This window comes from Idiotropiscis lumnitzeri, chromosome 15, assembly GCF_059441095.1.
Source record: "Idiotropiscis lumnitzeri isolate Australia: NSW breed Sydney's pygmy pipehorse chromosome 15, RoL_Ilum_1.0, whole genome shotgun sequence".
In the NCBI taxonomy this organism is placed as follows: domain Eukaryota; kingdom Metazoa; phylum Chordata; class Actinopteri; order Syngnathiformes; family Syngnathidae; genus Idiotropiscis; species Idiotropiscis lumnitzeri.
The window spans coordinates 9000842-9014156 of record NC_142405.1 but is presented as its reverse complement, the minus strand read 5'-3'; the positions used below and the strand labels follow the sequence as shown (position 1 = coordinate 9014156).

Here is a 13315-nt window from a genome sequence, read left to right as displayed (position 1 = left end):
TGTATGAATGCGTACACTCTAAACGCCTCCATTAGTGCCAACAATGGCTGCATGTGAGTGATTTTGGTGTTTTTTTTTTTTTTTTTACAAGTTCAAGTGTCTCTTAATGATGTACCCCTGCGCTTGTGTGTCATTGAGTGATGAAGTGTTTGGGTTTTTTTTTTTTCTTTGGGTCTGTCTACATTTACCTGAGTGTGAGTTGTAGCCTGTGCATGTGTCGGATTTGCAAGATGCAAATTGTAAAGCCGGTGTTGCTGTTAACCTTTGTTTACAAGTGTGAGGAGTATATCAGTAGGAGTACACTGTATTGACCGGGCGGCATAATGTGTGTGGTAAGAGTGATAACATGGTGTATTTGGTGGCCTGTGTATGTTTGTGTATTATCTTTGGAGGGGCATTACCAGGGGGGCCTTGGGGCGACTGTGTGCACTAGATAAGGGTGATTCATCTGTGTTTCAATATGTGTGTGTGTAATAGCATTTTTGCAAGGAAATGAATTTATGTTGTGTGTGTGCGCGTGAGAATATGAACGTGTGTTAATAAAGGCTCGTGGGGTTACATGCACCACAGTGGTGTGTGTGGGTGTGTGTAATAGGTGATTGTTGCCGGGTTGCACACATGAGCCTGCGGGTCTGAGATGCTATTTGGCAGTGCTTCTGCCCTACTGGTGGTCTACAGAGCATCAGCCGGAGCAAGGTGCTCGTCACAATACATAGGTTGTCCATTGTTCATTGTGACAGAGGAGTGTCTCTACACACTGCGCCCCCCCTCTACCATGGGCCCCCTATGACTTTCTGTGGAGTTCAGTCAAGGCGTGCATGCAGGAACTTAAAAAAAAAAAAGAGAATAAAATTTAAAACTACATTATTTCATGGCACTGATATGCTTGTTTAGCTTTTATTTATTTATTTTTTTAATTTTTACTACTTAAATTGCTTTCACAGAATCTCATTTGGATTTAGGTCTGGGCTTTGGCTTTCCTGGTGAAGCTATTATTTTGTTGATTTGGATTTATGTCAGCGGTCCAGTACTGTCCTCTTGCTGGTACAAGAGTTATCGTTATCTCATCAGTAATATTTTGTCAATGTATAGTGTTTGACATTGTACTTGGTTTAGGCAAAATTGCTGTTTCCTCCAAAAAAAAAAATAATGGTGGTTTGAGTCACTTACCGGTACATCCTTTGTGTTGCATTTATTATGGATTTAAGAACTTTAATAAACATTAGTATAGTATAACAGTCGTCAGATAATGATATTCTCCTATGTTACTTTTGGTCGATAGAATTTATAGCTAAGCTGAAGGGAAGGTTGGAAATGTAATGTTCTCCTTCACAATGCTATACGAGTATGCTTGACATACTAAGTTTCATTAAACTTTGACTTTTATGGCAACGCGGACCTCGCAGGACTGCAGTCAAGCATCCCGCTGCACTCCATTAACAATACATACACGCTGTCGTTTTATCTTTAAGACCATTGTGCCTGTGTGAAACAAAAAAAAACGCCACGCGCATTTCTGTGTGGGTGTGTATGTGCGTGTTGTTTTGGGGGTGCCGTCAGCTAGCAGGAATGCATGGGTACCGCCAAACCTAAGATGGCTGCCAAGCGCTAAGATGGCTGCCAGGATGCTGCGGAGCGACAGCATGATAGATAAAGAAAAACAGAGGACGACGGCGGGCGATAGGAAATGAGGAAAATTTTCATGAAGTTGGACTGCGGGAGGGCACAGTGGTCAAAATATGAAAAAATGTCGACCATCTTCCTGGGTATCGCATCTCTTCTCTCTGACCCAGAGCGAGGAGGTGATTATGTGTGTCTCTTTTTGTTGTGTGTTGATGGGCAGACACTGTGAATGGTGCTGCAATGAGCTGGCAAGCGAAGCTTGAGTGCCACCCAAGATCGAGGCACTGATTTGGGCTTTGAGGACTTTGAGATTCGGGGGCAGAGTACCGGCTGCAAGGGGCCGTATTCTGGTCCGGGCCAAATTTTCCCCTCTTGGCCCTGGAAGGCCTCAATGCCACAGCTCTGTGTGCTAATGAGCTTGAATGGTACGCACCATAAAGCTCCACAACGCTGCTTTAAGTAGGCCAAACAAACTGAGTTGAAGCAGGCAACTGCCGGTCCCAATACAAGTTCACATAAACACGCAGCGATACACTCCAGACAAATTCCCACAAGCCAAAAAAAATGTACATTTTTACTGTCACCCCCTCATCTTACATACCAGCGTTGGGGAAGCTTGTGTTTCTTGAAACCACAACAAACTTAAGATGACCCAGGCCGTTACGAAAGTAGAAAACACAATCCAAACATTGCTTAAAATGTACTTGCCACAATTATTCCTTGACTGACAAATCACCTCTGGGGAGCCTTAGTCCTTAATGTTTCACCTCGACACTGCTCTGGGACCGAGCTATAATAATAATGTGAGTCGGAGGGGGAAAAAAACACTTTTAACAGACTATAAAAAGGATAATGCACTGACACATTTTATTGGAAATGCGGTCTAAAATACAAGCATATAATTTGCCTTTTTATGAGTTAAATTGGGGTAAAATGCATTTCCAATATCGCTTGATTCTCTGAGGAAAGCTGCGGATTGATTTTTTTTTTCCCCCATTTGTGGTCTAAAATTGTCATGTCGCCGAGTTATTCACTGTTTTCAAGCCTAATACCTTCGTTCTTAAGCATAGTACTAAATGTGTTTTGAGTTTCTAGTAAATGTAAAAAATTGACAGCTATTGACGGAGCCCTGGAGCAAGAAAATCAGTCAATGCATCTGCTTTAAGAGTGACCCAATTCGTGTGTAAAAATGTATATTTATATATATATATATATGTTCCTACATCTACATATAAATGTGTATGTGTGTAAAATGGTTTCATCCCCCTGTCCACCTGAATAATCTTGACTCTTTCACTTTTGTCATGTTTCAGAACAATCAGGACAATCAGACAACTCAAACCAGCAAGGAGAGACAGATGTCAAGCCCCCGCCAAATGGTAACGATGCATTTATACACTGATCTCACAATTTAGTGAATTACACATACTTGCATAAATGGTTTCAAATGACTGTCAGCATGGGCCTGCATAGATCCAAACGCACACATGTGCATGTACTACACCTACTGGACATAGAGGCCTCTCTGAGAGCAAGTGAGTCCCAACAGAGTTGGGTCGGTTTATTATGGTAAGGAGAGCTGATGGTACTGTAGTGTGGGGATTGTGGTGGGCCGGTCATAAATCACACTGACGTTATTAGAAGATGGGAACCACATGGCCGCTGCGGAGCTTGGCGCTGACCTCATACGCTGACCTCATCCGCTGTCGCCGCTGCGGTTAACCCTGACGGTGCTTGACGGAATGGAGAGCATGAGATGGAGGAGCAGAAGGGAAATGAGGAAGGGGCTTGGAGTGAGGAGATAAACAATGCAAGGAACTGAGAAGTGATAGGCTGATGGATGGAGGGAAGAAATTAAAATGAGCCACGTTATAGAGGGGCCACAGCATTTGTTCACCAGGACAATCTAATGAGATCTAACCCTCACACGGTGTGAAGATGTGTCGTTGTAGGCCACTTCTAACTGCCAAGGCGAAACTGTAAATTAGACTGTGCAGTTTTTGTATTGAGAAAAAAAAATCGGCACCTATGAATGCTCTTTGTCCAGTCCAGAAAGATCTAATCTAATATAATACATTTTTAGTAATCATGTTTTTTTTCTAACTACTTCCCACGGTGCTAACATGAGTGTTTGTGAGTTTGGCTGCTTTGACAAACTTTGCGGGAAACTAAAGACATACAATCAGACCGTGTTTATTTCAAAATGTGACATTTTTTTAACGCTGACAAATCTTGATTGTGTTTTAGCATGTGTGTTTATTGTTTTGGCTTCTTTCTTCTGACCATGCCCTGGTCACTTAAAAAGTATTCGCTGTGTATTTGTACTCACCGCAGTGTCTTAAAAGTAAATTATACCTTCAGTTTGTCGGAGGAATACACAAAGGAGGAGGGAAAGAGCACTATTGTTCTTCTACTTAGGGTCTCAAATCTTAAAGGGGATATACTTGCTCAATCCCGCAATATGTTGAACAAAAATGTTACGGGTGAGTTTGAGATGTCGCCGTTCTTCCGGCTTTTTGTGAAAATGTTACAAAGTTTAGGGCAAATTGACCTGGTCGTATTGCTGATGTGGTTACGCTATTACAAATGATAAGGGTAATTATTCATGTTTTATTTCGTATTAATGTGGCCCTGTGTTTGTGCCGAGTGGGAAGTCCAACGCCGATGTCATATTTCCGAAGGAAACGCCATGACGTTGATCATAAATTTCCACGCAGCGCCGAATTCGTCTGCCTATATCGCGTTACACCACCTGCGCTTCGCGTTAGAACCGCTTTTCCCGAGTCTAAAATCTGGATTAATTTTTATAGCCCAATTTGCAGATGCGCTGCGGTAGCACTCAACTCGACTATTGCCTCAGCCCAAAAATGATGATGCTCCCGTTACCTCACCGATCACAGATTTCTTTATGTTACCAAATTGTCGGGTGGGTCGATGGCAATGCAACTCCGTGCGCCGGATCTCCCAGAGAGGCGCAACACTGCCTCAAAGACGGTAGACTAGCTATGCGCCGGCACGAAATGAAGTTTTTACATCGAGTCGACCAAAATAACGTCAGTATATACATTATAGTGCTGTCCTTGTGGACATTATACCCTCTAGTTCAACCTAATTGGTGTGTGCGCTCAACTCTCAAAAGAGAAAAGAATAACATGTCGGAACCAAAAGACCTCCTGTCGCTTATGGAAAACACATGTTCGCACTGTATGACACGGGCTGCGTGTCAACCATTTTGCATTTTTTTCTCAGCATGCTCACGGAGAGTATAATACAACATGGGCCTTATTTTTGTGCCTTGGCGCACAGTTTGTGCCTTTGTGCGCTGTTGTGGGATGGACGGTGTCTTTTCCAGGCCAATCCTAGTGGCATCCCTCATTTGCATGAAAATCAGGGCGGTCCGGGAGCAGTATGCCCGAGTACACCGTACTTGACATTGCGGAACGAGAAATCGACCCACTGGGGTATTTTCATGAAAACTGCAAGATCTCCCCTTGCGGTTGTAATCGGGTATTGATTTTTACAATTCAGTGGGATTATCCTACGCTGGTGTCATATTTATGAATGAACTACCACGACGTCCACCATACACATCCAACCTCAATCAAATCTACCAAAATCACGTTGCACTCCCGGAGTTAGACCTACTTTCAGCGGGTCTAAGATCTAGTCTACTTTTTAGAATTAAATTTGCAGAAGCGCTGATGGGTGTAGCAGGACCGCCCGGTGAGGTGTAAGAGCGTCTACCAAATTCACATACTCGCTGAATTAGACCCCGGCTCGAAAATTATGAGGCAGAGCTCAGACTACTTTCTGTTAGCAAATTCTCCGTTTATTAATTGCGACCTTCATACAACATGGCTCCAAACACTGTAGACTACCGGACGGAAATTTTTTAGGCCGAGCGCACGGGCACCAGCCGACCAAAATAGTGTATGTACTGTATGTCCATATCTCCGACATGCCGCGCAGCCCTCTCACTCACTCACTCTGCTTTCTCCACAGGCCACTTGAGTTTCCAGGACTGCTTTGTGACTTCAGGAGTGTGGAACGTAGCCGAGCTGGTCCGCGTGTCACAGAGTGAGTCACAACTATAATTTACCCTGTCAATCTCTCCAGAAAGACGCACAGTTCCGATCATTTGTTGCACATTGCACTCGATCCACTGAAACACACTTGCAGCTGAGTGAAGCGCAGCAGCGGCTCGTTTTACAACAACTGGTAAAAATGTGGAGGCGGGGTGTAATGCACATTTATGACATAAATTACAATTTTTGCTTGAGCTCACTAACGCGTTTCACATGTTCATCCAAAATAATTCATTCCGTTCCTCTGTTAGCCATCCACACTGGTGAACCGAGTGCCACAATGAAAACTGATAGAATCGTAACGGCATCAAAAAGATTTTTTTTTTTTCAACTCTAAAGCCTTGTAACCACGCTGAATTGTGCTTCAGCGAGATACTGAATCCCTAGCTGCTCCTGATGCTGCACATAAGTAGATGAACGTGGAGACGGAGTGAAAGCACTTTGAGTGCCTTGAAGGCAGAAAAGTGCTCAACAAGTAAAAGTGTATTTCCCCAAGAAGATCCGTTGAAAGGTGCACTCAGCTCCTCACTGACAAGGAACATTTAGAATCTGGCTTTTCACCCAAGATAAATTGAAACATGTGAATCACTTTTCCTTTGGTCATCTTAAAAATATTGTACTAAAAAAAAATCAAATAAAATACCGTGTTTGATCTGTGTATTGGCATTTTGCAGCCCCGGTAGCTACGGCGACTGGCCCGAGCTTCTCTCTGGCTGACCTGGACAGCCCTGGATACTACAACATCAACCAGGTCACCCTGGGACGGCGCTCCATCACCTCCACTCCTTCCACCAGGTACCTAATGTGTGATCTAACCAAATTATTCGCGACTCAATCCATTCTAAAAATACATCACTCAGTTTAGAGTCATGTCGTCGTTGATGTAGGGGTGATGAAAGTTGTACTGAGTGGTGTAGGACTGTAATGAAGCCTACTGCAATATGCTATGAACTACAACCACAATAATATTGTTAAAATAATACTTCGCTTACTAACAAGACAAAGTACGAGAATTGTGAGACAAATTCCTTTTTTTTTTTTTTTTTTTTAATGCAGACTGAAAAACATTTTTAAGTGAGCCAAAGTATTAGAACATCTGATATCTGATCTATTTTTTTTATTTTTTTTGCCTCGTTTCTCGCTACATTGACTAGTTAAACAGTAATGCTGAGTGCAAAATTAAATTGGAGGTCACATATAAATAATGTCAAAATTAAAATGTCAAAAATCATAGGCATCCTGAACAAAACCAAGGATGTCCTCAAGGAGAAGTCTTTACACACACTATCTTGTTCATTGTTATTACCATACCTGACTTATTATGGGAAAATGTATCTCCCTCTTTTCAAACTAAAAAAAAATTAGAATTATTAACCAACAAATGCGCTATTTATCCAATTGAACACTATGAAATGATATGATCTGGTTGAGTTTAAAATAGCACAGAGTAGATTTATAGGTGATGGAAAGATAGCTAGATATTGACATTTTTCCTTTTCTTGTTGGCATATACTCCATGAGTGACCTCATACTGTATTAATTTAAAGCCTTACTTCTTCCTACTCCCCTTTTAAACTGTGCTTATGATGACCAGTTATGTATTGCCTTATTTTAAATATTTATTTTATTTTATGAATATTTTTATTTTCTCTTATGTGTTTCTGTGATCAATAAACAAACAAACCAACAACCTCACTTTGGGCGGCGAAGCTCTCGAGTGGTAGAGTGGTCATATTCCAACCCACAGATCGCGGGTTCAATCCCGAGCTATTGTTATCATAACAAAGTGCCCTTGAGCAAGATGCCGATGCTCGTGATGTTCTGTCATCGCTATGGGAATCACGAGACAGTGTTAAAGCGCTTTAAAAGTGCTATTCCAATTAAAGCCCATTGACCTTGAATTATCTTTAAACTCATTCATCTTTGCCGATGGCACACAAGATAGCAGTCGAAAAATAAAGCCCGAGATATCAACAGAAACATTTAATCGAGGGATCACTCAGAGTGTGGGCCGCATGTGGCCTGCGGGCCCGTTAGTTGCCCGTCCCTGATAAACTAGTGCTAATATCTGCCATTACCGTTTGGCCATCACTTACTGCTGTTATTTCTGTCAAAAGAACCGCTCAGATCTTCGATTGTGCAAGTGTATCTAACGTTGCGTTCAATCCGCAAACACGTACACAAACCGTGGTTCCACTGGATGTGTTACCAACTCTTCATTTTCTAATTCTTTAACGTCTAAATTCTACTGTACTCTTCTGCTTAGCTTGTTCTACTTTTTTGATGGTGGTTTCTCCTCCCCCTTTGTTCCTTCTTCATCTCTAATCCTTCTCATTTCCTTTCATTTTACCAACCAATCCATCCGTCATTCTGTCTGATGTTTTGCGTGTCTGTTTTCCCTTGTCCTCTCCCCGCTCATCTTACGCTGCAGGACTGAAATGGAGCTTTATGCAAGTCTCCCACGGAGGTACACTCATCACAGCATATCTCCCTTGATACTAATGTAACGCAGATCCCTTCATCACACTCGCACAAAAGCCAAGCAAGCTGTCACACACACAATTTGAAGCGCTTGTACGCTTTCTGCCCCTTGTATTTTATTGTTCGCAGATGTGGGAGTCGATAAGAATGTGCAATCACATGCAGAATGTATCCCAGCGTCACATAACGTTGTGTTTGGTTTCTCGTGGTAGGCTGAAAGGTGATACGTAAGGCATGTTGTGTAAAAATGTAGTCTTGTATTCCTTCTAGTCCTCCGTGGCATGAAACATAACACAAAGTTGAACTTGAATGGAGGTCATATATACTGTACTTTGCACAATGAAAAGTCAAACAACCTCCTCCATCTTCCTTCTCAGCTCTAACAAGCGCAAGTCCATTGACGACAGTGAGATGGAGAGCCCGGTGGATGACGTCTTCTACTCGGGCCGTTCGCCGGCAGCTGGCAGCAGCTCGCAGTCCAGCGGTTGGCCTAATGATGTCGATGCAGGTAAGCTATCGTCAACCTTGACCGTGCCCTCAGTTGTTGAACTTTTGAGATGAGGACCACTTCAAGTCAGATAACAGTTGGAAATTCATTTCAACATGAAAACAAAATAAATCATTTGATTGAGACTAGGACATTTTTTTCTTGAGTAGAACTCGGTTCTTTGCTCCTTAATGCCCACGCGTCAACTCAAATTCTCCCATGTCAGCGGCTTTTCTGGAGGACTTAAACGTACTGTAGTTTTAGTTTCAGTGAATCAGCACTAAATGAGAAAGACAATTGAGCAGAGAAGCAATAAAGTTGTCTAGCCTATAAAACCGTTCCTGGCTTAAAATGTTGCGGCATAGATGTTGTTTTGCTGAATGAAAAACAAAGAAGCAAGAAAAAAGAAGTCATTTGTGAACAGCTGTCTGGCAATTCAAATTATCTCAGTTCCAAAGCCTCACAATTTCGCTTGTTGAATGGGAACATGGCTAATAATGACAATAGTAAGGGATTGTAAAAAAAGGAATTAAAACGTACGTAGTTTATAAATGTAATGGAAAATAGTTTTTTTTTTTATTAAATTTTTTTTTTTAAATATTTTCAAAATAATTCTATAAAAATAATTAGTTTCGGTTCATTATCAGATTTTTTTAAAGCACTTTAATTTTTGGTACGAAAAATATTTGTTCAATTTACGTTTGCCATTTTGTTAGTTTTCGTTAACTATAATAATTTAAGTTATTCTAATTTTCCCAAAGAAAGTTCTGCAGGTTTGTATAAATGTTCCATTTTGATACACACCAGTCAAAAAAAAAAGTCTGTATAAATAATAAATAAAAAAAAAATGATAATAATAATACTAGAATAGGGCTGTGCCTCCTATTTAAAAAATAAATAACTAAATAACTGACTTGAAGTGGACCAAAAAACTGTTTGTCTCTACCACCATCCACCCCTTTTCCTTCAACGGAATGCTTTAATGCTTCATGCATATGACGCCTTACTTTATTTTCATTATCTTAGCCATTTTAACACTGAAATGATGCTGACATGTTTTGAAATGTTTTTAAATATTATGCTTAGAAGTTAAATACAACTGAACGGTACTTAACAGCTGGATTTAAAAAAATAAATAAAATAAAATAAAATTATAACCAGCTTGACCATAATGGAGTTTAATTCAACAATTATTCACATACCGGCATAGGTGGGACTGCATACTACGAATGGTTCCTTACAACACTTTGAAAATAATATTTTCAGTTTGTAGTTGCACCATTCATGAAGAAGGCCAACAGGAACTGTGTCCAACTCCACTGGTCCATTTCCACCATTCGCTTTTGGCAATGTTGATGCTTAGCTTTGTCAGCGGTCCAGATACAAGTATCTCCAATGAAAACAACCTGTTGAATGAAGTGTTATTCAGTGGAGTTTAAATAATCTTATACAGATAAATAATGTCTTGAAATGCGAGAAATCAGTTTAGTGCACATTTTTCATCTTAATTTCTGTTTATGGATTAAAACAAATTCATTGTCCTGCTAATTTAGTGTTTTGCAATGGCACTGTGTATTTTTTAAAATGCCGTTTTTATTTTTCATCCCACTGTCACTCCTACTCACATGCTGCCATTTAATCGCACTGGCGTAGCGATGAAACTATTTAATAGACGTCCACACTTGCTGCACCCTGCAACGTAAATTCCCTAATGTCCATGATTTAACCACCACCTCTTTTTCTCCCCCCTCTCATTCTTTCCATCTGTTTCCTTTTCTGTCGACTTCTCTCCTCCCCTCTTCCATTGTTAACTCTTCCCTTCTCCCCTGTTTGGCCTTTCAGTGCAGCACCATTTGGCCAGTGTGCAGGAGAGGAAGATTAAGCATGAGAGCGATGGAGTGCAGTTTCCTTACCATGGTTAGAGCAACATTAAACATTCTACTGTGTACATGTACTCTTGCTATATATGCTCTACTTTGGCTCACGTCAATCTCACCTTGCATCCTTCTGGCTTTTCTGTAATGACGTTTACCTGTGAACTCTTCTCCTTTCCTATCTTCATCGCTCGTGTGTCTTGTTTTCTGGCTATGCTGCCGCCGGGTGGGGTAATGTTTCTGCCAGATGTCTGCTGTTGTACTCCATGGATTTACCAAAGCCTTTTGGTTGCCCAGTATCTCTGCAGTGTTCACCGCCTTGTATGTCTGAGTTGCCATCTTGGGATGAAAGAAAGACCGGAGATTAAAAACCATTCACATTTACTGACTGCAAAAATCAAAACAAACCTGACTGTGTTTAATTTAAGATGAGGAGTTAAACGATGATTTGAAAAAGTCTTTGGCCGTCACTAGCTTGGTTTAAAGACCATCAAGTAAAAAAAATATAATCATGTATACATACTAGTGCTCTCATCTGATACAATTTTTAAAAATATATTTTTATAAAATATAATTATTTTATATATATATTTTTTTTTTGTTTGTTTGTTTGTTGGGTGTTGTTTTTTTAATTAATCTCATTTTTCAATGACTATTTTTTTGTGAAGCTTGGAACAGATATTTACTTGAATAATATCTTTAAAGGACTACAAAATCCCCAATTCAATATTTGCAAAGTATGCAAATTAAATCTGAGTTAAAATATTTAACTGAGTTAATTTTTGGGGGTATTACCCTCCAGAGTTAACGCTTTAATTTTGGCGGCGCTCATACAAACACACACATAATTTATATTCCATCTATATATAAAAGCTAAAACAAACATCGGTGTCCAAAGATTTAAGCACACTTCCGTCCTTTTTGCATCATGTGCAAAACTCATCCCATCCTTGCATGCATGAAAAGGAATTTCCCGAGATAAAGTTGTCAACGGCATGTAGCTCAGTGCTTTGGGTGTTGTTAGAACGCGGTACGGGAGCAACTGTTGAATTATAGCGTTTGGGACTCTCCTGCTCTTGATTGTCTAAACAGAGCCGTTGAAGGGCGTCCCACCTGCCGCAGACCTGCCTCTGAACGATGGCGCATGACACAAACAAATACGACTAAAGGCACCCAGATGTATCATCAATGCACAAGATGCCTTCTGTCGCCGAGACAACGCTTTCATTTTTTTTTTTTTCTCACCGACGTTAACAAAAGGCAAACGCACGAACGTGCAAAACCATGATTTTTATCACACTCTCGTTCTATGACATACATTCACACATGCACACTGCCCAATCTGGAGAGGGACTGTGTTCCAGTCCAGATGGTGCCTCCATGTGTCTGCAGTGAAGGGAGCTACTGGGTTACAGCAGACATCTGCTCTGGTCGTGGTGGTGGTGATGGTGTTGAGAGTGATCGAGGGGTGGAGGACAGGGGGGGGAGAGGGGACTGCCTGCTCTCGAGGTTACGCTCAACCTGAATGAAAAGCTCTGATGCTTAGCAGGTGATCATGTGATTCATCATGACTTTCGCTGTGTGATGGCCTTTTCTCTCTCTCTCTCTCTCGCTCTTTCTCTCTCTCTCTCTCTCTCTTTCTCTCTCTCTCTTCTCTCTCTCTCTCTCTCTCTCTCTCTCTCTCTCTCGCTCGCTCCAACTGCTTGCCTCCTCTGTGGTGGGAAAATCCTTAAATGCTGCTTTCCCGTTTGGCGGGGGGGTGGGTGTTCCCAAGTATTTGTGGACTTTTGACAAGTGTGTTTGGATGCGTGTATGTTGTCATGGTGTCCTTGCGTTGACTCAAGTGCAATCATTTGTTTGCCAATTAAGAGATGTGTAAGCTAGTCAGCAAGTCAGGGACACTCTTTTCAGGCACTTATTTTTTTATTTATTTTTTTTTTTGCAAATCTGAGTTAGTGTTTGTGAAGTACCCTTCTGCTATTCTCGCACTTATGTGCATTCTTGTGTTTGAGTGTGTGCTCAGAACCTGTAGTGTGAGAGTTGGAGGTTTGAGTGGGTGCCAGCCACTTCACATGGTAAGGCTAGATGGTCCTGGGAGCAATCGGCTGCCAGTCTCCTTGTGCAGTGGCCACTGAGACCGCTGGTTTTTCCACACAAATGTGTCAAATCCGACAACGTGACCCAGGAAGCTAAATATCAGTTATTCTCACCCAATTGTAAAGCCACCACAGTACATACCATGGAACAGCGCTTCTTTTTACAAATTTATGAGTGCTTGGACAAAGAGTGAATCGTACACATAATTATGATAGATAATGCATTTGATAAAATGTATTCATTTTCCACTATAGTGAAAACCTTCAAAGCAGAACAAAATCAATTACGTGACAGTGGTCAGCTTTATCAGTATTATTATTTTTTTTCAATTAAAAATTAAGTAAAAAAAAAAATTTCTCAATTCTCACACCATCACTATCAGAGTATTTGCTAATCAGGTAACATTTTAGGTAAAAAATAAATAAATAAATAAATAAATACATAAATAAATAAATAATGTTCATAAAATAAAATGCAGGCGACAAAGACAAAACTAAAGAAATAAATGAATAAAAAAAAAACTGTTTCTGTAATTGGAAGTGCTGCTGATTGTCATTGCGAAACAACCAAAAACTATTTTTGATGGTAGACAGTTACAAACTTAAAAAAAGAAAAGTCAATTTTAGCAAAGGAAGTATTCGAGCATTGTGGATAAGTAGGGAGAGAAT

General features: G+C 40.7%; 1 protein-coding gene across 16 annotated transcripts in view; it reads left to right on the top strand.

Annotated features, from left to right (window-relative positions):
* nfixb (nuclear factor I/Xb) overlaps positions 1-13315 on the top strand; it is a 120998-nt gene that overhangs the window by 88842 nt on the left and 18841 nt on the right. For 9 of the 16 annotated variants that reach the window (XM_088316704.1, XM_088316696.1, XM_088316705.1 and 6 more), the window contains 6 exons: positions 2937-3002; positions 5626-5700; positions 6383-6503; positions 8140-8175; positions 8567-8697; positions 10519-10593. In XM_088316704.1, the coding sequence (XP_088172830.1) occupies positions 2937-3002; positions 5626-5700; positions 6383-6503; positions 8140-8175; positions 8567-8697; positions 10519-10593 (504 nt within the window). The remainder of the gene's footprint in view (positions 1-2936; positions 3003-5625; positions 5701-6382; positions 6504-8139; positions 8176-8566; positions 8698-10518; positions 10594-13315) is intronic. The other 7 variants (XM_088316709.1, XM_088316699.1, XM_088316697.1 and 4 more) reach the window with 3 other exon arrangements.